General features: G+C 45.3%; 1 protein-coding gene and 1 pseudogene across 1 annotated transcript in view; one reads left to right on the forward strand and one right to left on the reverse strand.

Annotated features, from left to right (window-relative positions):
* The first annotated feature begins 14,092 nt into the window (after positions 1-14,092).
* Positions 14,093-27,076, forward strand: part of OPTN (optineurin) — a 37,969-nt gene continuing 24,985 nt past the window's right edge. The window contains 4 exon segments of the mRNA XM_010365943.2: positions 14,093-14,332; positions 22,559-22,735; positions 23,741-23,943; positions 25,905-26,087. Coding sequence (XP_010364245.2) covers positions 22,570-22,735; positions 23,741-23,943; positions 25,905-26,087 — 552 coding nt within the window. The 5' untranslated portion in view covers positions 14,093-14,332; positions 22,559-22,569.
* LOC115900388 lies at positions 18,591-18,785 on the reverse strand (annotated as a pseudogene).

The raw sequence follows: 27,076 nt of genomic DNA on the forward strand, positions 1-27,076 counted from the left end.
TCCCCAGTAGCTGGGACTACAGGCACCCGCCACCACGCCCGGCCAATTTTTTGTATTTTTAGTAGAGAGAGTGTTTCACTGTGTTAGCCAGGATGGTCTCTATCTCCTGACCTCGTGATCTGCCTGCCTTGCCTCCCAAAGTGCTGGGATTACAGGCGTGAGCCCCCATGTCCAGCCTCTGTAAAAGGTTTCTACAATGAGTTTCAAGGAATTCAATCCTAGTTTTCAAAGTTGCCACCAAAGCTGTGGTTGGTCCAGGGGGTCAGGAAGTTGCACCTGCCACCCAGAGGTGAGTAAAATGCAGAAAACCACTGTCAGTGGTCCCAGATGCCTACAGCCCTGGGCTAATAACAGTTAAGGAAACATGAAAGGGGCTGCAGATTCATCTGTGGGAAGCCCACACACGTGTTGCAGCCTCAGCTTTTCAAACCTGGCACAGACGCATCTTCTAAGCTGTATCCTAAAGCCTGTTGGCAAATGCATCTCAGAAATATAGTCCCCAGGCTTCTAAGGTCTAAGATACAGAGAAGAGCATAAAAGGTGCTAGGAACAAGGCCGAGCACAGTGGCTCATGCCTGTAATCCCAGCACTTTGGGAGGCCAAGGCGGGTGGATCACCTGAGGTCAGGAATTTGAGACCAGCCTGACCAATATGGAGAAACCCAGTCTCTACTAAAAATACAAAATTAGCCAGGCGTGGTGGTGCATGCCTGTTATCCCACTTACTCGAGGGGCTGAGGCAGGAGAATCGCTTGAACCCAGGAGGTAGAGGTTGTGGTGAGCCGAGATCACGCTATTGCACTCCAGCCTGGACAACAAGAGCGAAACTCCATCTCAGAAAAAAAAAAAGAAAAGAAAAGAAAAGAAAGATGCTAGGAACAGTGCTGATGATATCTGGCCCACCCTCTTTGCCCCCCTCCCTTCTCCATGTCCACTCCTCTTAGCAGGGCACCTGGTAACAAGACCAGACAGAAGGCTAAAACCCAGCACAAGAGAAGTCAGGACCCTGAAATGGGTAGGTGAGATCGAAGCACAGAAGGGCTATGGAAGTCTGGGGAAAAATAGGAGGTCCTAAGGGGTAGACGTTTTCCCCCCTACTATAAAAGGGTAAGCTATATTGGGGCAAGAAGTATGGTCTAAGATCGGTGGAGAAACCGGAGCAGAGAGCTAGGAGTATAGAGAAGCCATAGCCGCCGCTTTCCTGTGCATTCTGCAATGGGCTAGAATGTATATCTACAGCCTGAAGGTAAGAGATCTACAAGGTTGGTGCACTAGCAATTGTGGTCCTCCAGACTTTGGATGTGCTCACATTAGGAACCTTTTGGCAAGGACTGCATGGATAGCATTGCAAGCTGAGGATCTGTATAAAATGATCAGATCCAGAATTCCACTAGTTGGTAAAAAGTCTTTGTTTGAGAAAGGAGATACTTCCCTGGGAAGATGCAGCTTCACACCAAAGTGCATGACTTGGCTTGCTTCAGCCTGCATTCATCCCCTTGGGGATGCAGTGAACAGTCTGCACAACTGTACACGGCCGCCCCAGTCAAATCCTAGTAAAAGACTAATCTACAGTAAATTTATGTTAGCAAACTTGATACAAGAAGTTTGACTCTCACCATCGAGTCATTGTAAAAGTAGTGTTGGTTTTAGTTATCATTAAAAAGACTCAACAATTTAGAAATAATGTTGAGAAGGATAGAAAAAATTTACATGCTGCTCCAAAGATAGAAAGATTCTAATTCTATTGGAGAGATGTAACTCTTAGAATAAATGAAAAGGAAACGTGAATTGAGCAAACCAGTGTTGATAAACACAAGAAAGGGACGTCATAAAATGACATCGCCCTAAATCCAGCAGAGTCAATATTATCAAACTATAATTAGCACAAGTCTCCAAGGAGCATGAATCATATTGAGAAATAGGTTTTTGGTCTTGAAAAGTAATATGAGAGCTAGAGATGAAAACTAAGCTGTAGATGACACTGCAAAAAATCGAGGCTACTGAGGGAATAGAATGAGACAGGTTGTCGCTCACCTGCCTGCCCTGTCTCCAAAAGCATGGGCAAAAGAAGCAAATGAGGTGTTAAGCAGCATTCAGGAGACAAGATGGAAAGGAGGAAAGCATTTTTAAAAAATTAACTGAATATTGGCTGGGCGCAGTGGTTCATGCCTGTAATTCCAGCACTTTGGGAGGCCGAGGCAGGAGGATCACCTGAGGTCTGGAGTTCAAGACCAGCCTGGCTACCATAGTGAAACCCCATCTCTACTAAAAATACCAAAATTAGCCAGGCATGGTAGCGGACACCTGTAGCTACTCGGGAGGCTGAGGCAGGAGAATCACTTGAACCTGAGAGGCAAAGGTTGTAGTGAGCTAATATCATGCCACTGCACTCCAGCCTGGGTGACAGAGTGAGACTGTCTCAAAAAAAAAAAAAAAAAAAAAAAAGAAAGAAAGAAAGAAAAGAAAAGAAGAAAGAAATATTAACTGAATATTGAGATATATGTAGAATAGGTCTACAACAAATTCCCTCCTCAAATTCTCCAGGTTCTGATTCAGAACTATGTATAAAACACCTATGTAGTATTTTATATGGTCAGCTATGTAGGTTATCCCTGTAACTAAACACCAACCGTTCTCCAATAATCTTTGGAAATAAAATGAAAATAAAAATAAAAACAATTACTGAATTCTAGAGAATTCCTCCAATTTACGGGGAGCTCAAAGAAAATAAAAATTTGGAGAGGAGAGAAGAGGGAGCATCCAGATAAGAGAAAGCAAAACTAGGAGAGAGCAATGTCCCCAAAGTCAAGGGAGGAAAAGTATCAAGACTACCAAAAACTACATAGCTGACCATATAAAATATATCTTGGAGCTTACAGATAGTGGCCAACTCTTTAGAAAGAGTTGTCTTAAAGTAATGACTTTATTTAACACTTATTTGTGAATATTTATAAATGAACACTTATTTGTGAATATTTATAAATGAACACTTATTTATGAATATTTGTAAGTGAACACTTATTTATAAGTTTAACACTTACTATGAATTCTTTATATGAATCATATGAAGAATGAAAGTAAACAACTTAGTGCTATTGTTTTGTTCTTTGAAGTGGCTGGGACTATTGTCCCATCGATTGATTAAAGTCTTCAGTTCTCAAACTTGCTTTTCTGTCCCCATTCCTCTGGGTACTCTGGCCCCGGACACCTTCAATGCCCTCTGCTTCCTGATACTTTTCCTCCCTTGACTTTGGGGACATTGCTCTCTCCTAGTTTCTCTTTCTCTTATCTGGATGCTCCCTCTTCTGTCCTCTCCAAATTTTTATTTTCTTTGAGCTCCCCTTAAATTGGAGGAATTCTCTAGAATTCAGTCATCGCTTTTTATTTTTATTTTTATTTTATTTCCAAAGGTTATTGGGGAACAGGTGGTGTTTGGTTACAGGGATAAGTTCGTTAGTGGTGGTATGTGAGATTTTGGTGCACCCATCACCCAAGTAGTGGACACTGAACCCAATTTGTAGCCTTTTATCCCTCACCCTCCTCCCTTTCCCCATGAGTCCCCAAAGTCCATTGTGTCATTCTTACACCGCTTGCATCCTCACTGCTGTGAGTGAGAACATACAATGTTTGGTTTTCCATGCCTGAATTACTTCACTTAGAATAATAGTCACTAATGTCATCCAGGTTGCTGCCAATACTTTTAATTCATTCCTTTGTATGGCTGAGTAGTATTCATTCATATATATATATCACTCTTTCTTTCTTTCTTTCTTTTCTTTCTTTCTTTCCTTCTTTCTTTATCTTTCTTTCTTTTTTTCTCTTTCCTTCCTTCCTTCTCTTCCTTCTTTCTTTTCTTTCTTTCTGTCTTTCACAGAGTCTTACTCTGTTGCCAGGCTGCAGCACACTGGTGCGGTCTCAGCTCACTGCAATCTTTACCTCCTGGGTTCAAGCAAGTCCCCTACCTCAGCCTCCCAAGTAGCTGGGACTACAGGTGCGTGCCACCACGCCCAGCTAATTTTTTTTTTTTTTTTTTTTTTGTATTGTAGTAGAGACGGGGTTTCACCATATTGGTCAGATGGTCTTCATCTCATGACCTCGTTATTTGCCCGCCTTTGGCCTCCCAAAGTGCTGGGATTACAGGCGTGAGCCACCACACCCGGCCATACTGTTTCTTTATCCATTCATTGATTGATGGGCATTTGGGTTGGTTCCACGTTTTTGCAATTGCAAATTGTGCTAGAATTCAGCCCTTTTAGAGGAGGTCTCTGAGAATGACTCCTAAGTCCATATTTCCAAGCTTAATCTCTATCCTGAGGTTCAAGCCCATTTTTCCAAATAGGTGTGGACCTCTTCATTCACCTATCCCACAAGTAATGCAAGTTACTCAGAACTAATCTCCTTCCTCCAGGGCAGTTGCCTGTCCTAAGTTTCTCATCTGCTAGGGTCTAAATGTTTGTGTCCTCCCAAAATCCATAGATTGAAATCCTCACCTGCAGGTGAGGATATTAGGAGGTGTTGTTAGTCAGGGTTCTCTAGAGGGACAGAACTAAAAGGACAGATGCATATATTGAAGGGAGTTTATTAAGAAGAATTGACTCACATGATCACACGCTGAAGTCCCACAACAGGCTGTCTGCAAGCTGAGGAGCAAGAAAGCCAGTAGTGGCTCAGTCCAATTCCCAAAGCCTCAAAAGTAGGGAAGTCAACAGTGTAGCTTTCAGTCTGTGGCCAAAAGCCTGAGAGCCCCCAGCAAACCACTGGAGTAAGTCCTAGAGTCCAAGGGCCATAGAACTTGGAGTCTGACGTTCAAGGGCAGAAAGCATCCAGCACAGGAGAAAAGATGAAGGCCATAAGACTCAGTAAGTCTGCTCTTCCACCTTCTTCTGCCTGCTTTTTCTAGCCTCACTGGCAGCCAATTGGACGGTGCCCACCCAGACTGAGGGTGGCCCTGCCTCTCCCAGTCCACTGACACAAATCTTAAAACCCACTCATAGACATACCCGGAAACAATACTTTGCATGTTTCAATCTGATCAAGTTGACACTCAGTATTAGCCATCACAGGAGGTGAAGCCTTTTGGGGGGTGATTAGGTCACAAGAGGAGAGCCCTCATAAATGAGATTAGTGCCTTCATGAAAGAGACCCCAGAGAGCTACATCACCCCTTCCACCACGTGAGGACACAGCAAGAAGATGATGTCTATGAACCAGGAGGCAGGCCCTCGCCAGACACTGCCAGTGCCTCGATCTTGGACTTCCCAGCCTCCAGAACTGTGAGAAATCAATTTCCATTTATAAGCCACTCTGTTTATGGTATTTTGTTACAGCAGCCAGGATGGACCAAAACACCATCTCAGCTAATACTGCTACCATCCATTCAGTCGCCCAAGGCAGAAATGTTTGTCTTCAACAACTCCCTTCATCTCCTCAGCTACATCTCATCATCCTAAAGTTCTCTCCACTCCATCTGCATAAAAGCTTCCAAGTGTAACCCCTTTTAAATAACACAGTCAAATACATAACCTTTTTTGCAATCAAGATGGAAATTCCCTAAGTGTCTGATTTCAAGCTTACTGAGAAAAGCCCAACACTAAAAAAAAAAAAAAAAAAAAAAAAAAAAAAAAAAAAAATTCCTCCTTGCTGGCAGATCCCTGAAATTCCTTGGCAGACAAGGCTTTTATTGCAGAATTAGAAATAATCCTAAATGCCAGAGGCTCTGGAAAGACGCCACCCTAAATTGAAAGAACACCAAACTGTCAATGTTGTGTCATACAGCCTTGCAGTGAAAAGGGCTGATGGTGGGAGGAGGGGGGAGGGTGGAAAATTGGAGGGTGGCAGATAAGAGCAAAGAAGAAAGAGTGCAGGGTGCAGATAGCAACAGCGAAGGTGGTGGAGGGGGGCACATTGTCAACACACAAAGAAAGTTCGCTTGAGCCAACCAAATTTTGTGCTGAAGGTGAATTAAACAGTTCGTGAGTATGGGAACCAAGGTAGACAGGAAAACATTTTATAAAAAGATTCACAGAGGCTCTTCTCTTGTTTCTATAATAAACAGAATGGAGCCACTTCCCAGAATTATAATAAGACACAGTGAATGGGAAAGTTCTAAATTTATGTAAGATCAGCTTTTGAAGTATCTGAAATTGTTGCAGTGGGAAATACTGCCTAAGTAGTTTCCAAGTTCACTAATAGATCTTCCTCTAGAAGTTTTCACAGCCAACCCTTCAAAACTTGGCCACCTTTGCCATAATAGTCCATGAATATCCAATTGTCTCTGCAAGAAGTCTGTTATGGCTGGGATTTCTTTCTGCCTTCCTGGGGTCAGATCAAATTAACTTGGTGAGAATTGCTTTCTGTAAAGCTAACCCACATTGGAGTAACCCCTGTGTGACCTAAGTCATCTTCTCCCTTGGCTCCCAATAGATTCAGAAAAAGGAATGGATGAGGTCAGGAATAACAAAGGGGTGGCCAGTTGCAAAATGTAAAGATATAGCAGCTAGAGAAGTGAACATGGGCCTTAGGAAAGAAAGAAGGAAAATGTTGCTGGCATCCAGCTGTGCAGATCTGATGAGACCAGCCCCCCAGAAATCTGTATTACTGCTCCAGAAGACAATGCAATGTGCCTACAAATTTAATGACTGTCTCCTGGCCTATGACAGGGGAGCAGGAACTCTGCCCACAAAGCTGAAAAGGGTCAAGGCAACCTGGTGAGAGAAATGTTGACTTTTTGTGGGTATAAAAGGCACAGACAATCTAGCTAAGGCAGGTATATTGTGATCTACCTTTTTTTTTTTTCAAAAACAAGGGAGTTACTGACTTTTCAAACTGCACAATCATTTATGATAATTTAACTAGCTGTATTAGTCTGTTTTCATGCTGCTGATAAAGATATACCTGATACTGGGTGATTTATAAAGAAAAAGAGTTTTAATGGACTCACAGTTCCACGTGGCTGGGGAGGCCTCACAATCATAGTGGAAGGCAAAAGGCACATCTTACATGGCGGCAGGCAAGAGACAGAATGAGAACCAATTGAAAGGGGTTTCCCCTTATAAAACCATCACATCTCGTGAGACTTATTCACTACCATGAGAACAGTATGGAGGAAAACACCCCCATGATTCAATTATCTCCCACCGGGTCCTTCCTACAACACAAGGGAATTATGGAAGCTACAATTCAAGATGAGATTTGGGTGGGCACACAGCCAAACCATATCACCAGCCAAGCACTAAGTCAGCCTCTACAGAAGGAAGAGGCTTAAATTCAAATTAATTTGGCATCTACTAAAATCGGATACCAAATATAAGAATGAAAAACAAATTCTAATTTTTTTCAAGCTGGAAAGAGGCTAAGAGTTCACCTGTCTTAGCCCCTGATTTCCCTCACTGATGAAGAGGCCACAGCCTAGGGGATGTTGCCCCTAACTGAGTTCTCAGGTAGGGCCCAGGTAGACTGAAACCCAGGTCTCTGTGTCCTCCCTTACTCCACTATGCACTTTTTCAGAGAAGTGAGACACCTTTGTTTGGAAAAAAAAAAAAAAGTGAGATGGAAGAAAGACAAATCACTTGTACTTTCCTACTACTGATCAATTATTTATTCCAAAGAAGAAGTTAAAACTATGTCTAAACTTAGACAGCCAGGCCATTTTTCACTCCTCAGGCATGCAAAGAAGATAATGATAGTATGTTTCAGACCATGACAAGGAATTGTGGTGCATTACAGTGATTATTTTCGCAAATCACCAGCTCTGGCTAATTAATACTTAAACAGAAAATCTTGCTGCAGGAACTCATAACAGTTTTATAGCAAAACGAGGAAGCAAAGACTTAACATTTCCTCTGTGCTCTACTTTGATTCGGTACAAAAGGCGGCAGGGATTAGACAGGTTCTAATGGGAAAGGCATAGGAAGTAATTAATAAGCAGCATTGTTACCTATTATTTACAGAGGGCCAACCATAACTTAAGGGGTAAATACCTGGCTCTTTACCAATGAGTTTACTTTTCAAGATTATTATTGCTATTATTATTATACTCACCTAGGCTGGAGTGCAATGGCGCGATCTCAGCTCACTGCAACCTCCACCTCCCGGGTTCAAGCAATTCTTCTACCCCAGCCTCTAGTAGCTAGGACTATAGGCGTGTGCCACCATGCCCAGCTAATTTTTGTATTTTTAGTAGAGATGAGGTTTCACCATGTTTACCAGGAGGGTCTCGATATCCTGACTTCGTGATCTCCCCACCTCAGCCACCCAAAGTGCTGGATTACAGGTGTGAACCACTGGGCCCAGCCTATTTCAAGATTTTTAAACATGGGGCAGGCCGGGCACAGAGACTTATGTCTGTAATTCCAGCACTTTAGGAGGCCGAGGTGGAAGGATCACTTGAGGTCAGGAGTTCAAGACCAGCCTGGGCAACATGGTGAAACCCTATCTCTACAAAAAATATAAAAGTTAGCCCAGCGTGGTGGTGCATGCCTATAGTCCCAGCTACTTGGCAGGCTCAGGTGGGAGAATTGCTTGAGCCCAGGAGTTCAAGGCTGCAGTGAGCCACAACTATGCCACTGTACTCCAGTCTGGGTGACAGAGCAAGATGCTATCTCAAAAAGCAAACAAACAAAAAACACGGAATGAAGGAGAGGAAGGAGGAGCGGACCACAGCACACACACCGTGAACTGGCTTGTCTCAAAGCAGAGCCATTGTCTCTGGGACTCTGGGTACTTGGCTGAGGCTGCAGGTTGGACCCTAATCCCAGAGCCTCATTCTGATGGAGGCTTCAGTCATATATCTTCAGCCATACAACATACAGGGAGCTGCTTTCATGCTGGATTTCAGGGAAAGGAAAGCAACCTATTAGAGGCATAGAGATGCACCTGTTTGCATCTCCATTTTCAGTTCTTTGGAGTGTACACCCAGAAGTGAAATTGCTGGGTCATATCGTAACTCTCTGTTGAACTTTCCAAGGAACTCATCCTTGGAATATTTGGAACTGTTGATGAACTGAATCAAACTAAAGCTGAAGACAAAGCCCAGACCCAGGTCGACCACAGGGCAGATGATTCATGCAGCAAGCACACCAGTGGCCTCACAGGAGCAGGGGCACACCCTTTATTGCAGCAGTCCCCAACTTTTTTGACACCAGGAACTGGTTTCATGGAAGACCATTTTTCCATGGATGGTGGTGGGTGCGGGGGTGGTTTTGGGGTGAAATGGTTCCACCTCAGATCATCAGGCATTAGATTCTCATAAGGAGCACACAACCTAGATCCCTCACATGTGTAGTTACAATAGGGTTCGTGCTCCTATGAAAATCTAATGCAGCTGCTGATCTGACAAGAGGCAGAGCTCAGGCCATAATGCTCATCCACCCGTCACTCACTTCCTGCTGTTCAGTCCAGTTCCTAACAGGCCACAGACCAGTACTGGTTCACCACCCAGGGGTTGGGGACCCCTGCTTTATTGGACGTAATTATTAGGTCGTGTTCTTTTTGGTGTTGTTTGTACAGCTCTATTGAGGTATAATCCACATGCCATAAAATTCACCCCATTTGTAAGTGTATGATTCATGACTGTCAATTACACTTAAAAAGTTGTAAAACCATCATTACAATCCAGATTTAGTACATTTCCATCATCCCTCAAAAATCCCCTCGAGTTCCTTTGCAGTCAAAGCCATCCCCAATTTCAGGCAACTACTGGTCTGATTTCTGTCTTTTTCTATTGTCCTTTTCTGAACATTTAATGCACATGGAGTCATAGCATATGTAGTCTTTGGCATCTGGGGTAGCAAGTATGAATATTAGTCTACCAGCTCAGAGGCATATAAAAATATTACATATCTTTTCTTTTTTCTTTCTCCTTTCTTTCTTCTTTCTTTCTCTCCCGCTCCTTCCTTCCTTCCTTCCTTCCTTCCTTCCTTCCTTCCTTCCTCCCTCCCTCCCTCCCTCCCTCCCTCCTCCTTCCTTCCTTCCTTCCTTCCTTCCTTCTCTCTCTCTTTTTCTTTCTTTTTGGACAGAGTCTCACTCCATGGCCCAGGCTGGAGTGCAGTGGCACCATCTTGGCTCATCGCAACCTCTGCCTCCCAGGCTCAAGTAATTCTTCTGCCTCAGCCTCCTGAGTAGCTGAGATTACAGGTGCGCGCCACTACTGCCTGGCTAATTTTTATATTTTTAGTAGAGATGGGGTTTCACCATGTTACCCAGGCTGGTCTTGAACTCCTGACCTCAGATGATCCTCCCAAAGTGCTGGGATTACAGGTGTGAGCCACCACCCCAGGCCTCTTTACTTTCTTTAAACCCAGTTCTACAGGGGTGTAGGGAAACCTATTTTCAGGCACCACTGGGTTCTGGAGAGGAGAGGTCTCCTTCTCTAAGGCCATGCAAAACTCCAGGAGGGCTTTTGGTACCCAATGAAGTAAGGGCCATTTATTTTTCACCCCAGCAACCTTGCCACTGATACCCTCATTATCAAATGGTTCTTCTAGGAAACAGGTTCTGCTGTTGCCAATGACAAGCCTGGGCAGCAGAATCTGCAGAAGGTTCCCGAGGTCCAGTAGGTGCAACCCAAGCGCTTGCTGTCTGTTTGGGTGCTGCAGGGACTAAGGCTTGAGTCCTTGACCCTCATAAGACCACCATCCCACTCCTCCTCCCAATCTGGGGGTGGGGGAGTCATTCCTGCCTCCAACTGCTGTGAAAGCCTCCATCCCACCCAGCTCTGACTCCTCTTCCTCCAGGACATCTGGGGTAGATCATGGATATATTGAGATCAGGCTTTCTCAAAAGACAAGAAGAAAGGCTGTACTTCTAAGAGCTGTTGCCAGGAGTCCAGCCAACACTCCTGAAGGTAGGAAGCCCGAAGGGACTCGTTGCTAACTCCAAACAGAGGAGATCGGGGTGGAAAGGAACACAAGGAACATCAAACACGGATTAGGATCTCACTAAACACCCTCCCACACTGCTCTACATTTACCCACCACAAAACCACATCAGCAAATCAGCTAAGAGCATGCTATTATTTCAGTGTTTTCACTGCATTTAGATTCCATCTACCCATGGAAGTATGCAGGAGGATGGAGTCACCAAACAGGACGATCCGGGCTAAGCAACAGCACGGGCTTTAACACAAGCAACAGCAACAAACACCATGAGCCAGGCATTTTTCTAGGTGTTGAATACATATTTCCTCTTTAACCCTCTCAGCATCCTTAGGTGAGGGCTGTGGGTCCAAATGCCCTATCTAAAAATTTTGGGTGGCTGCACACTGTGGCTTACAACTGTAATCCCAGCACTTTGGGAGGCCGAGGCGGGTGGATCACCTGCGGTCAGGAGTTCAAGACCAGACTGGTCAATATGGCAAAACCTCATCAATACTAAAAATGCAAAAATTAGCTGGGTGTGGTGGCACACGCCTGTAATCCCAGCCACTCTGGAGGCTGAGGCAGGAGAATCGCTTGAACCCAGGAGGTGGAGGTTGCAGTGAGCTGAAATTACGCCACTTCACTCCAGCCTGGGCAACAGAGCAAGACTCCACCTCAAAAAATAAAATAAAACCTTTGGGGCAAGCCCTGCTTTAGCGTCCAGAATTCTGGGGATTTTCAAAAGGCTATTCAATGCATGGGATTTATATCACATAACACCCTGACAGGGTCTGACGCAGTTCTCCTATCGACTAATCGATTTTCCTTCACAAAACAAATTTAAAAATCACATCAAGGGATCTAAATAAAGACTGTAAATAGCTTTCCATCAGTTGGGTCAGGCCAGGAAAAAAGGTTTGGTCCTTAGAACTTTCTGGATTTGGGAGCGTACTATACTCCCCATTTTACAGATAAAGGGAATGAGGAAGGGTAAGATGAAGTAACTTGGTCAAGGTCCTATAGCTAAGAAGTGGCTGCGGGGGAAGTGTGTGTGCATGGGTGTGTGCAGTGCCTCAGGGCACACCCCACCCCCGCACCCCACCACTGAGAGCAAGGGTTCAGGAGAAAACAACTTTGACTGCTTTCTCTACGAGAAACTCACCTCGAGCCTCCCACACCAAAGCCATGGGCAGCTTGTGGCTGACCTTCTTCCCTTGGCTCATAGCTTCACTGATGCTCATTTTAATTCACTTTCATAGGGTTGTTTTGTTCTCATTTTGTTTTTGTTCGAGACAAAGTTTCCCTCTCGCCCAAGCTGGAGTGCAGTGGTGCAATCACAGCTCACTGCAGCCTCTCCCTCCTGGGCTCAAGCAATCCTCCTGCCTTGACCTCCCAAAGTGCTGGGATTACAGGTGTGAGCCACCGTGCCCCACCTATAGGGTTTTAAATAGTCAAAGGAGCCTAGTGAAGTACAACTTACCCCCAGGAACCCCTTACAGGCCCTGGAGGGACTCTCTTCCGCCGATCCCAGGGTACAGCTGTGATGCCATCTTTTCTGCCTGGATTATCCCAGTAGTTAAACAAAAATTAGAGAACGTCATTCCATTTCTCTCTGTATATATTTTTCCAAGCCCTTTTTACGAATGATCAGTTATTTCCTGCACTGAATTTTTTTTTTTTTTTTTTTTTTTTTTTTTTTGAGACAGAGTCTCACTCTGTCACCCAGGCTGGAGTGCAGTGGCATGATCTCGGCTTACTGCAAGCTCTGCCTCCCTGGCAAGCGATTCTTCTGCCTCAGCCTCCCGAGTAGGTGGGACTACAGGAGAGCACCATCATGCCTGGCTAATTTTTGTATTTTTAGTAGAGACAGGCTTTCACCATATTGGCCAGGCTGGTCTCGAACTCCTGACCTCGTGATCTGCCTGCCTCGACCTCCCAAAGTGCTGGGATTACAGGCGTGAGCCACCGCGCCTGGCCCTCCTCCACTGATTTAAAAAAAAATTTTTTTTTAATTTTCTATTTCTCCCCACTCCCACCCCCAGGCTCACTCCTTATAAAACAGCCTCTAGCCTCATCTGCCCCTCCTACACCACACCAACTCGAGGGCCCGGAATTGGGTCCGGGGCAGTCCCTGACTTGCTTGCTTCCCTGCCTTGCTCTTGCCGTTAGCCTCAGGGGCAGGGTTGACGGTCAGGCTTGGCCAGGCAGCAGGAGGTCCAGACAGCGAAGCGGAATCCTTCGGAGATACCAGGAGAGGGCGCATCTGCCTTTTTCTATTTCAGATTAGAGGTTTTTTTTTTTTGCTTTTGTTTTTCTCTCCCTCTCTCCTTTGCGTTTCCTTCCAACCAGTGAGCAGCGTGAATGCGCAACCACGTGCTCTTATTCTCACGGATTTGGGCGGCGCCAGCGCCTCCATTTGTAAGTCAAGTTCTTCCCGGATTTCACGCCCTTCTTGGGCTGAGGCACAAACTTGCCCCCAGGCTTCTCACAGGCCACCTGGGCCCCGTCCTCATTTCTGTTTATTCCTCCTGCTCCAGGGTCCCGGGGCCGGCAGCACCGCCTGGCCCAGACCTCGACCTCGCGATCGGACGCTGCGCGTTTCGGTGACCGAGTCCCTGAGGCGCTGCCCGGGTGCTCGGGATGCACACAGGGCGGCTCTCCCTCCTACCTTGTCATCCTACTGCCTAATCTGGGGGCAGCTTCCCTCCTCCACACCAGCGAGGCTGCTTCCCAGATGCAATCCCCGCGCACCCGTGAATCCCGGCGCCGGACACCTGGAGCGCCGGGAGGTTAGCGGAGCCGGAGCCTGTTTTCGGTAACAAGAGCCCGTATTTTAAAGCAAAAACGGGTGGAAAGCTATGTGTGCTCAGTTAACTATGTCTAGATGTAAGCATTTAAAAAAACACACACACACAGATAGAGGCCTCCCTCCAAGGATGCCTGGGATTCGCCTCTTTCTGTGGGCGGCAGCGACTCCCCTGCGGCTCTAGCCTCCACTAAGGGATCTGCGGGGAAGACACAGGGAAGACCAACTCCGCACACTGCATTTGATTAATGATTTATTTTGATTAACGCCGTCACAGTGACGCCTTAGCGTAGTCCCTCTTTACCCGGGTCCCAGCCTCGACCCCGCACGGACCGCGAGGGTGGGTAGCTGGGGAAGGACGCAGGAAAGGGGCGGGGCCTTGGTCGGGCGGGGCCTGGGATGGGCGGGGGCTGGGGATGGGCGGGGCCCGGGAAATTCCCCGGCGCGGGCAGGGAGCGGCAGGCGGTCAGCTGAGCGGCGCTGGGCGGGGTCGCGAGGCCGCGCATCAGCCCTGAGGCTCCCCAAGCCCCGGTTCCCCAGCCGCCGCCGCCGCCGGCGCCGCCGCCCCCCGGCAGGTTCCCTGGTCAACGTCCCATCCCGGTCGGCAGCTCTCTCCAGGCGGCACGATGCCGAGGAAACAGTGACCCTGAGCGAAGCCAAGCCGGGCGGCAGGTGAGCCAGGGCAGGAGGCTGCAGGGGTGGGCGAGGGGGCGGCGGCTCCTTCCCGACGGGCTCTTCTCCGGCCTGAAAACGGTTCCCGCCGCCCTGCCCCGCGGCCCGGAGCCTGTCGGGGTGAGGGTGGCGAGGGGTGGGGCGGCCCTCCCGCGAGACTGCTGCCCTGGGAAGATCCCCAGGCCCCAGCGGGTCCTGACCTGGCGGGAAAGGGTGGGCAGTGAACAGAGGGTGGGTCCAAGAAGCGTCCAGGGCCGGCCTGGCGGCCACAGGTAACCCCAATGCAGGTCACCCAGAGGCTTGGAGGTGACGTCCTCCCGCAGGCTGGGAAGGATTCCGCAGCCAGTTCCTGGCCATAAGGAGGAGGTGGTTACAGACACACCTGTGGGAGACGTGGGACCACTACTTGAGCTGAATGAGGTGCCCAGGGTCTGTACCACAGAGTGACCCCTTTCTAAGGGGGTGGAAATCCACATAGACTGCTGTGTCTAGGAGAGTGTGTACACTTCATACAGAGAGAATATTTGATGAGGCCGAGAACCCCAAAGGAATTGTTTTTGCCATCGAAATGTGTAAGCTACAGGCAGTAAACATCGCTCAAAGAAAATGAAACCCAGGTTCCGGCCTGGCCTCCACCACCAGGAAAACTGTTGTATGGAAATGTACACCATGGAACTGTTTGTAAGGATGAAATGGAAAATGAAAGCGTAGAAAAGTAAGGCAATGTGAGGACCTCAGAAGCCTTTGGAGCTGGTTAGCAAGGTGCAGCTGGTTAGCAAAGTGTGAACAGAAGAACTCACCTTGCTCTTTTGACCCAGGGAGAGAAGAGTTAGCGGGGCCAGGCTGCCTCCCAGGACAGGCCCAGTTTTGGGGCAGGGGCTGGAGAGGTCCCAGGGCAGACGCCAGGGCCAGGGATTGCCCTGGAGTGGACAAGGCAAGTTTAAATGTGACCTGTAGAGAGAGGACGATCATTGATTTAAGTCCTGGCATAACTTATCTGTTTTTCTACTGGGCCAATTTTGAGTGTTCTTTATATATTATGTACAACACTATAAAAGTAGCAGCTTCTTTTTTTATAAATTAACCTTTAGGTTGCGTATTATGCTAGGAATATAACTAACCTAACCTCCCCCTCCCTCTCCCCGTCCTCTGAAAACCAAACTTTATTCTCGAAGGCAACTGGACACTGTATTATGTCCTGCTGAACTCCCACCCTTAGGTAGAGGCGTGTAAGTATTCTGGCCATGAAATACACCTTCTGTTTTTTAGAGATTTGGCATATTTGATACATGTTCTTTGGAATTTATGAAATAGAAAACCCAAAGGAAAAGGAAAAATATTAAATTCTTTAAAAAAACATATTTCATTTAGAAAGAAAAAATTATTTTAAAAGTTTTGGTTGTTACCACTTTGACATGTGTATGAGGATTATTAGCATCTGTATTATGAAGTGATACCCAGATGACTTTGCAGTGACAGAAAAAGCACTTCTAATTTTTCAAATAAGTTAGAAAAGTGGATTTCGAGAATCTGGAAGTGAATTCTGTGGAACTGTGGAGAAACTCCTAACAACACTAGCATGCTGAGTTTGTCATCTGCACAGCAGGAAGCATTTTACAGGTATTACACTTAAAAATACCTCATTATGCTATATTTTCAATTCATTTCAACAAACATTTACTGCAAACCTGCTATGTGCCAGTCTCTAGTAAGAATAACATGGAGAGAAAATACACGGGCAAACGATAGCAGTAATTTCAGAGTGGGCGGAGGAGGTGGAAATGCGGAGTGTTCTTGGGTGCTCGGGTAGGGAACAGTTCATATGACACAGGACATCATATTTAAGCTGAACATTGATCTGTCCAGTGGAAGTTTGCCAGGACACAAGGGGAGCCAGACATTTCAGGGCAGAGGGCAGAAAAGAGGCAAGGACACAGAAACAGAAGAATGCAGGGAACCGCGAGTTCTTTAACGTGCCTTGGGTATGAGTGTTTTGGTGGCAGGAGGTGACTCTGGTGGGTCAGTTGGGCCTGGGCCCTGAAAGGCCACATTTGTCTTGCTAAGAAGCTGAAAGTCTGTCTTGTATGGGAAGGATGGACTCAGGGGAATGACCTCATATTGCAAAAGAAACCATGAGGGCAAGAGGACTGAAATTGACAGGGCTGAAAGTCAGTCATTTAGGAGGCTGTTAAAATGTATTCAAGAGATATATACTGAGCCCTCCCTTCTATGTGGCAAGTAATGTTCTCAGTCCTGGGGATACAGCAGTGGACAAAATAGGCAGAACCCCTGTCCTTTGTGGAGGTCAACGTGGCTGTGGTACAGACAAGATAAGGGCCTGAACTAAGCCTGTGGGGATGGAGAGGAGGCAGTGGATTTTAGAAACACTTAGGAGGGCCAGGCGTGGTGGCTCATGCCTGTAATCCCAGTACTTTGGGAGGCCGAGGCAGGTGAATCACTTGAGATCAGGAGTTCAAGACCAGCCTGGCCAAAGTGGTGAAACCCTGTCTCTACTAAAAATATAAAAATTAGCCGGGCATGGTGGCATGAGCCTGTAATCCCAGCTACTTGGGAGACTGAGGTGGGAGAATCGCTTGAACCAGGGAGGCGGAGGTTGCAGTGAGCTGAGATTGTGCCACGGTACTCTAGCCTAGGCGACAGAGTGAGACTGAGTCTTAATTTAAAAAAAAAAAAAAAAAAATTATTTAGGAGGTAGAGGTGATGGCATTTGGTGACCCATTAGACTTGGGGAAAAGGGGACTGGGAAGAATCAAGCCTCACTCCCTTGGGCAGCTAGGTTAAAGCTACTGCCATTTTCTGTATATTACTAAAATACAAAGTCACAGTATCCCTTCTAGTGTGTAATGATGAAGCTGCTTTTACCCAATTAGTAGGATGCATACTCTAAGTTCTTTTTCCAGGGTGGTGAAGGATTTAGTTGATGCAATGTTAGAATCTCGCCCCCCTTGTGAACCCAGAGTCTTCATAGAATTTGCCAGTAGCCAACTCTTGTCTCTGGTCAAAAACCAAGTTTTCACTGTTTAAAACTCATTTATCCCGTGTAGGGATTGAACCTATGAATACTTCGTTAACAAATTTAAAGACTTGGCCTTACCAGGGCAAGGGCCTAACCTTATACCGTGTCCGATGTCCACTGTGGGGAAGTCAGTGTAAAGCAGGTACCATTTGACACATAATGACTTTCTGACCACTAGAGCCATCCCACAGTGGAATAGACAGTGCCTGCTAAGGTCACTGCACTTGTGCTGTGTCATTGAAACACTCAAGCCTGTTCTATAGGATCATGTGCCATCGAAACCAGACAAGACATTCTTGCATTGAATATGTTGGTCTGGATCATCTCTAAGGCCAACTCAGGAATCAGATTTATGCTGGTGTTTGCAATGTCAAGTCATTACTATAATTACTTGATCTCTGGAATTTAAGTGTATATATACACACATGTACACACACACACACACACACACACACACACACAGAGTCAGGAATTGAGATAGCAGATATGGGAATAAAATCTAGGGAACTTGCTTTTGACCATCCATTTACTAGGCAGTCCTCAGTCTTCCTCATTGGTGGAATCCTGACAAATCCTGTGCTCAATTAATTCATCCTTCCATCATTAAATATCACTTTTGCTTAGAAAAAACATACTTCACATCTAGGTCAGTTGATTATGGGAAACTCTGTTATTAGATAGAATCTTAGAATAAATGGCTTAGTTCCAGTTTCTGTAACCTTCGAAGACATGTGCAAGGATATTGTCTTTCATCAGTTGAACATAGCTCAAGGTGATGTTAAAAACAGAGAATGAAGCTTTCTGTAACTGGCATTCCACCAATAGATATTTCATATGTGCACTGCACAGTGATAGCTCATAGTGATGCCCTAAGATAACCTAAGAATTATGAAGTGCCGTTGAGTCATCCAAAATCAAATTACTTTTTTTTTTTTTGAAGCAGAGTCTCACTCTGTCACCCAGGCTGGAGTGCCGTAGCATGATCTCAGCTCACTGCAACCTCTGCCTCCCAGGTTCAAGCGATTCTCATGCCTCAGCTTCCAAGTAGCTGGGACTACAGGCGTGCACCACTACACCCAGCAATTTTTTTTTTTTTGACTATTACAAAAGTTTATTTAACAAAAAGTCTAATATGAAAATGTACATGACCTAACTTTTACATCGTAGTAAAACAGGCCCTATGGAGAGAGGACATGGGTTTCTCTGCCGAACAGCCATTTTTTATACCCATTCCAGGGCTTCTGACATGATGATACTATTTCCTCATATTACCACCATTCCAATATTGTTCTGTTGCCCACTAGTCACCATCTCCATACATTCATCTATCGCAAGATTCATAAAGGGATCAAATCCCCACAATATTCCTTGGACACGTCTGCTACCATTTAATTTCAATGATAACTTCTTGTCCATAAGTCCGCTCTAGCCATCTGTCTAGAACATGATGCTATTCGAGATGTTCAACAAAAGGTGACATTCGAGATCTTCAAGAAAGAAGGAGGGAGAGTGCGGGGTGACCAGGGGCCCGACCGCAGGGCCGGGAGGCGAGTCAGCCAGAAGGAGATGCAGTGGCTGCTGGCATTAACCATGCCGATGCGCGAGCTTTGCCGCTAATTTTTGTATTTTTGATAGAGATGGGGTTTCACTGTATTGGCCGGGCTAATCTCAAACTCCTGGCCTCAAGTGATCTGCCCACCGTGGCTTCCCAAAGTGCTGGGCATAAGCCACTGCACCCGGCATCAATTAAATTACTTTTAGTAAAATTTTGGTATTAAGTATTTACATGCTTATATTTACCATATATGCTAACTTCTTATGTTTGATGACATTTGAATTACAAAATATTTTTTCTAACAATACTGGATATCACAGAATTTGCTGTCATTAGGACAGGTATAGCTATTCATGAGAGTGACTGGCCTGCCGGTGATACTTGGTGTACATGCATTGAAGGGTGGGGTTTACACTGTGGTCTTTCTAGAAACTAAAGAATATTTTTCATAGTGTTGTTGAGCTGAAAGCAACAACATAAGGATTACCATTTGCTGGATGAATCAATAAATATTACTAGAGGTCATATGACTTCCTAAGGCCTCACATCTGGCTAATGGTACAAATGCTTTTTTCTGTGGCCTCTCTTAGCACGACCCTGCTTTTTTCCCCATATCCTTATAAAATCCGGGCAACGTGAGAAGTCAGAAACACTGATGTAACAACTAGAACCAGTTTTAACTTTATTATGGTGGTGTCTATAGGCTTGGTGGAGGTATAAAAGGTCATGGAGGGGCCAGGGCACAGTGGCTCAAGCCTGTAATTCCAGCACTTTGGGAGGCCGAGATGGGTGGATCAACTGAGGTCATGAGTTCAAGACCAGTCTGGTCTGGCCAACGTGGCAAAACCCTGTCTCTACTAAAAATACAAAATTAGCCGGGTGTGGTGGCACATGCCTGTGATCCCAACTACTTGGGAGGCTGAGGCAGGAGAATCCCTTGCATCTGAAAGGCAGAGGTTGCAGTGAGCTAAGATTACGCCACTGCACTGCAGTCTAGGCGACGAAGTGAGACTCTGTCTGAAAAACAAAAAAAAGTTCATGGAGGAAAAACATCTTAACAATTTTCAAAGAAATGTCTCTTTTCTCCCCTCTCTTCTCCTCCCCTCCCCTTCCTTTCCTTTCCTTTTCAGAGAAAAACATAAAGGAGAAATTTGTGCATATAGTAAGATGAAACCAAACACATTTCTAAAAATCTGCTTAGATTCTTTTTTTAAAAAAAAATCTGTTAAATATTTTCATGGCCTTTGCAAAATATAGTATAATCACTGAATACCTAAGAAAAATTAAATGTTGGCAAGTAAATGATACATATGACAAGGATTTTCTCTTTTAGGCCTATTACCTAGAATTTTAGTATTCCTCTGCAAAATAGGTAGGAACACTGTAACTCAGTAAAACCCCATTTTAATGAGATGATTCTTGGTAAAAAAAAAAAAAAAAAAAAAAAAAAAAAAAAAAAAATGAATTTTACAGAAAATTAGAAACTGATAGTCTATTCAGATTATTTTGGGGAGAAGAAAAGCAGTCTGTTCTAGTCACCGATTGCTAAGCTAAGGAACACTTCTGCATTATACCTGTTTTCTAAATGAATTTGGGTGTGTGAAACATAGATACAAAAGGTTCAAAAATGAATCCTATGGTTTATCTGTGTTTTTTGCTTCATGAAATTGCCATCACCCTCATTACATGACTACATGAGAATGACCCTCTTGGTGCTAGCTCTTGTAGGAAGAAGTGGCACAGGCTGCCCTGTCACAGGATGTGGTAGGTAGCTCTGTCTCTGATTATCTACAAGTTCCTCGCACCAAAAGGAGGTTACCAGGTATTGCTTCCAGAAGATCTACAGAAATCCCAAGGTATTGCCTCCTGTGGCCAAGGATGCAACACCACATTGGTACATTTGGTATTATTTTAATTGATGGCTATTAAATGCACACATAGATGTTATGACGCAGTTACAGGTCAGAAACAGGCGGTTCTCTTATCTCTATCTTCCAGGTACTGATATCATGTGTAATGGATTCTCCACAACTCAGGGGTCACACAGGCTCCATAGTCATGAGTGGCTGATGGATCTCACAGAGACCAATGCCTTTCCCCAGTTAGAAATGGGATGCTCGCTTCCAGGTTCTCTCTTCACCCCTTTTGTGCATCCGTGGCTTTCTGCCTGATCACAGTTGTATAGTGTACATTGTTGCTTGATACCTATTTGTTGGATAGATGGGTTTAAAATTATTTTCTCACGGCCAGACACAGTGGCTTATGCCTGTAATCGCAGCACTTTTGGAGGCCGAGGCCAGCAGATCACCTGAAGTCAGGAGTTCGAGACTGCCCTGGCTAACATGGTGAAATCCCGTCTCTACTAAAAATACAAAAATTGGCCAGGCATGGTGGCTCACCCCTGTAGTCCCAGCTACTTGGGAGGCTGAGACAGGAGAGTCACTTGAACCTGGGAGGTGGAGGTTGCAGTGAGCTGAGATCACTCCACTGCACTCCAGCCTGGGCAACAGAGAGAGACTCTCTCAAAAAAACAGAAACAGTTTTCTAACAGTAAACATCCTGGAAGTAATAATATGCTTTTTCAGGCATCTCTCTGGACGTTGGCCACTCTTAATCTTTGGGGAATGGGTGTGTAGGGCACGTGTATACAGCGTTAGCGGGGAGGAGTTGCCTTTGCTGTGTATTGCTTTATAATCTATCCCCATCAGCTCTTGAAGAAAATACATCATTTTCACCAAGTGTGAAGGTGGAAATTTGTGCTGAAGATGTTTGCCTGGGTGGTAGGTAACACAGAAGCACAGTGGAGATTCACTCATTTGTCTTGCATTTCTATGTCCACATGGACCCCTCTATAAAACAAAGTGGTATGTGTAAAAAAATTTCAGACCATGCAATAAGTAAAGATATCTTATCTTTTCAGTATGCATTAAAAACAGAATATTAAGGCCTAAGTACTCAGTAGTATAATAACTTTTGTTTTACAAGGTGTGGCTTTGACACCTGGTGGTGCCACTTCCTGGTCTTGGATGAGCTGTACGCCTCTGTAAACCCAGCTTCCTCACCTGTAAAACAGCTGCCTGGTTCAGCGTTAATGAAGATTAGTCAGTGACAGGCCTGGTGTGCTGAGTCCGCACACAGTAAGCATTCAAAGAATGTTCATTCTCCCTTTCTTCTTAACCAAAAATATAAGAAACAAAATGTAGTTTCAAAAACAGTTTTTTGAGATACAATTCTCTTACCATGCAATTCACTCAAAATAAGGAGATTTGAATTTGAAGATTTGCATGGGAAATTTTTTTCAGGATACTTTGCCCATGTCTACATATATCCTGGTCATCATGATGTCATACCCTCGTCTCCCTCCCCCCTTTCCCAAATCCTCATTGTACCCTTTTATACACCCATACACACACACACACACACACACACACACACATACACATACACTTTTCTGAAGCTAGATATACTTTTTTTTGTTTAAAAGGAAGAATTAAAAATGTTCAAAATGTAACTGGAGAGAAAGTGGGCAACTTTGGGAGTAAATATTAGCAATCACCAGTGGGTTTGTGGGACTCCCGGGGATCCCTGGTGGGGCGGGGGACAGCTCTATTTTCAACGGGTGACTTTTCCTCAGGAACTTCTGCAATGTCCCATCAACCTCTCAGCTGCCTCACTGAAAAGGGGGACAGCCTCAGTGAAAGCACAGGAAATGGACCCCCCCATCTGGCCCACCCAAACCTGGACACGTTCACCCCGGAGGAGCTGCTGCAGCAGATGAAAGAGCTCCTGACCGAGAACCACCAGCTGAAAGGTAAGCAGGGCTGGCCCATGCATGCCCTGTTCATCCCGGGCCTTCAAGAAATGCCATCCCTTTGCACTAAGGCTTGGTGGTAAGCTCCCTTCTCCCCGTTTCCGTAGGTGGTAGCGGGTGGGGAAGCACAGGATTTAGCTTTTGGCAAGGCTAAATCTGTTCTGATATTTACTTTTGGATACAGGTAAAAATAAAAATTGTGTGTAGCTCAAGGAACTAGCATAATGAAATTTAACCCATTCAAAAGGAAAAAGAGGCTGGGTGTGGTGGCTCATGCCTGTAATTCCAGCACTTTGGGAGGCTGAGGTGGAAGGATTGCTTGAGTCCAGGCGTTCAAGACCAACTTGGGCAAGATGGCAAGACCTCATCCCTACAAAAAAATTACAAAAAAAAAAAAGCTGGGTGTGGTGGTGCATGCCTCTGATCCTAGCTACTGGGGAGGCTGAGGTTGGAGGACTGCTTGAGCCCGGGAAGTTGGAGCTGCAGTGAACCGTGATCGTGCCACTGCACTTCAGCCTGAATGACAGAGAGAGACCCTGACTCAAAAAAAAAAAAAAAAAAGGGAAAAAGGAAGAAAGGCTGCTATGGTTCCAGAGTTAGTCCTAAATATTACCTTATTAAGAGAAAGCCTCCTGGTATCTCAAGCCACGGCTTTGGGCAGGACCCAAAATTTGGGCAGGACCCCTAGTGTTTGAATCTAGGAGTAGTAAGAACTTCCTTAGTTCCTGGTAACCATAGATATTTAGATACTTGTGCTGTAGTGGCAGTACCCAAATCAAGTTTATTCTCTTGGGACTTTTAAGGACTAGAAATGATGTTCATCCCACTAGTCTTTTCTCTAAGCAAAAACCACTTCATCTTTTTGCTGCTGACCCTTGGGCTGAGGCTAAGCATGGCATCTTCTGATTCAGAGCCATGTGGTCAAGTGGACTAGAGGGAGATTTGGTTCATCAAATCAAGTCCACTTTCCTAATGTGTGACCCCATCACTCTGAACCTCCTGCAGAAGCCATGAAGCTAAATAATCAAGCCATGAAAGGGCGATTTGAGGAGCTTTCGGCCTGGACAGAGAAACAGAAGGAAGAACGCCAGTTTTTTGAGACACAGAGCAAAGAAGCCAAAGAGCGTCTAATGGCCTTGAGTCACGAGAACGAGAAATTGAAGGAAGAGCTTGGAAAACTGAAAGGGAAATCAGAAAGGTCATCTGAGGTGAGCAGACTGATCCATTGTGATTTTTTTTTTTCCCATAACGTTTGCAGTAGAATCTTATGTGTCTAGACCCCTAGATCAAAACCTGTCATGGTTCAGTCTGGATTGGTGTTTTGCCTGGTCTTGGAAGAAGTGCTTTTGCTCAAAAGATTGGTTGCCCTATTAAGGGTCATGGATAATCTCTTTTAGGGGAAAGAAAGTTGTAAAGCTTTGACCATATTGACTGTAGGCAAAAGAACAGTAAGGTTGTAAATCATCGTATTGTATTCATTATAGATGGTTCAGATGGGCCTCTACCTAGAACCATCCATTGTTTTTAGTTTGTCTTTGATATTAAAAATGTGCTTACAAAACTCATTACTCAGAATTTTTACTTGTTGACCTTGTCTGTCAGTCTAAAATGGAGATTATCCACCTTACATTTTCCTTTTTAAAAATGTTTTGGAAAATGTCCTGTTGTGGTAAGAGGTTATCACGTTGCCACAGATGAAAAGAGAAAGAGACACATTTTTCTTGACCCAAAGGACCTGGAAAAACGTGCTCATACCTGGGAGTGGATGTCAAAGATGTTAGTAATGACACAACCCAGAACACGTTTGAAGTCCCCACTGGGCGTGGTTTGTTAAGGAGGCCTCTGCTGTCCATGCCAGGTGTGGGGAGAAGGGGTGTGTGTGGGTATTGATGGGAGGGAAAGGGCAGGAGGTTAGGGTGGTGAGAGCTTTTTTTCCTTCCTTTCTGGAATTTTAGACAACAGTTTATGAGTCCACTATTGTCAAGCTGTGGTTATTTCTATAATATCAAATTATTCCAGCATAGCAAGGAAGGCTTTCTTTCTTGTCATAAAGTTACTTTAAATTTTGATTATTTGAATACAATAAAATAATGTAAAAATTTCCATTTTAAATGTTATATCAAAATAAATTGTTGGCTAGGTGCAGTGGCTCACACCTGTAATCCCAGCACTTTGGGAGGCTAAGGTGGGTAGATCACCTGAAGTCAGGAGTTCGAGACCAGCCTGGCCAACATAGTGAAACCCCATCTCTATTAAAAATACAAAAATTAGCCAGGCATGGTGGTGCGTGCCTGTAGTCCCAGCTACTTAGGAGGCTGAGGTAGGAGAATTGCTTGAACCTGAGAGGCGGAGGATACAGTGAGCTGAGATCACATCATTGCATTCCAACCTGGGCGACAGAGCGAGACTCTGTCTGGGAAAAAAAAAAATTGTCAGGTAAAAGCTGGAATTTTCTACATTAAAGCACAGGGCATAAAGGTGTTGAGAAACTTCCTTGTCAGTAGGTGTGGGAGCAATTGAGTCACGTGGCCAGGTCCTTAGTTTGATTTGTATTTGTTTTTTGGCTTTTTTTTTTTTTTTTTTTTTGAGGTGGAATCTTGCTCTGTCACCCAGGCTGGAATACAGTGGCATAATCTCAGCTCACTGCAAGCTCTGCCTCCCGGGTTCATGCCATTCTCCTGCCTCAGCCGCCTGAGTAACTGGGGCTACAGGCGCCCACCACCACGCCTGGCTAATTTTTTTGTATTTTCATTAGAGATGGGGTTTCACCATGTTAGGATGGTCTCGATCTCCTGACCTTCATGATCTGCCTGCCTCGGCCTCCCAAAGTGCTGGGATTACAGGCATGAGGCACCGTGCCCAACCTGGCTTTTGTTTTTTTTTTTTTGAGATAGGGTCTTGGCAGTCTTGAACTCCTGGGCTCAGGCAGTCTCCCTGCCTCAGCCTCCCAAGTAATGGGGACTACAGGTGTGTGCCACCACGCCTGGCTAATTATTAAATTTTTTGTAAAGATGGAGGTCTTGCTATGTTGCCCAGGCTGTTCTCAAAATCCTGGCCTCAAGGGATCCTCCCGCTTCAGCCTCCCAAAACTCTGGGATTACAGGCATGAGCCCATGGTGCTGGGCCTTAGATTGATCTGTTCATTCACTTTACTCCTTGTCATCTCCAGGACCCCACTGATGACTCCAGGCTTCCCAGGGCAGAAGCAGAGCAGGAAAAGGACCAGCTCAGGACCCAGGTGGCGAGGCTACAAGCAGAGAAGGCAGACCTGTTGGGCATTGTGTCTGAACTGCAGCTCAAACTGAACTCCAGCGGCTCCTCGGAAGACTCCTTTGTTGAAATTAGGATGGCTGTAAGTTTTTGGTTTTATTTTTGTTTTGAGCAAACTATAAAGCCTCACCTGGAAAGATGAAAAAAATACCACTTTTTCTTGTCAACACAAGCCAAGGATTGAGGAAATTCCAGTGTAGCAAAGATAAATTGGCTCTCATTTTTTAAGTAGAGCATAATGCATATAAGGGTTGTGATAGCTAAAATGGAAAAATATTAATTACCTTTTATGATGAAAGATGTAGTCTTTTCTTTTCATCATGTCCTGGCAAATTGAACATTTTTGTGACTGACCTGAAAAGGAAAAAACTCACACAAGCATGAACTTTCTGTCATTTTTCAAACTAGATTTCAAAGCTGTATTCCGCAGTTCACTTAAGGGAGCGGCAAACGTTTTTTTAACAACAGAATCCTCTTTTTTGTTTTGAGATGGAGTTTCACTCTGTCCCCCAGGCTGGAGTGCAGGGATGCGATCTCAGCTCACTGCAGCCTCTGCCTCCGGGGTTCAAGAGATTCTGGTGTTTCACCCTCCCAAGTAGCTGAGACTACAGGCACATGCCATCACACCTGGCTAATTTTTTGTATTTTTAATAAAAAAGACAGGGTTTTGCCATGTTGGCCAGACTGGTCTCAAACTCCCGGCCTCAAGTGATCCACCCGCCTTGGCCTCCCAAAGTGCTGGGATGACAGGCATCAGCCACTGCGCCTGGCCAACGGAACCCTCTTTTCAAACGAAGTGGTACAAGGAACGCTGGTGTATTAAAAAGAAGAGAAGAAAGAGCAGAACTGCTCTGGTTGTAGGTTGAGGGAGTGTCCTGGCTTTTCCTTCCCTTTCCACAACAGCTACTCAGGAACCTCTGAGAACTGAGTTTGAAGCCATTGCTATCAAAATCAAATATCTCCACAACCCAAAATGAAGTGGGCTAAGCGAGGAGGCCCTAAGCTCTTGAGAAGCATTTGTTACGACTATGCCTGGCTGCAGGGGCAGCCCTATTGAAGAGCAGAGCAGGT

The sequence above is a fragment of the Rhinopithecus roxellana genome, chromosome 11, assembly GCF_007565055.1.
Source record: "Rhinopithecus roxellana isolate Shanxi Qingling chromosome 11, ASM756505v1, whole genome shotgun sequence".
NCBI classification, from domain to species: domain Eukaryota; kingdom Metazoa; phylum Chordata; class Mammalia; order Primates; family Cercopithecidae; genus Rhinopithecus; species Rhinopithecus roxellana.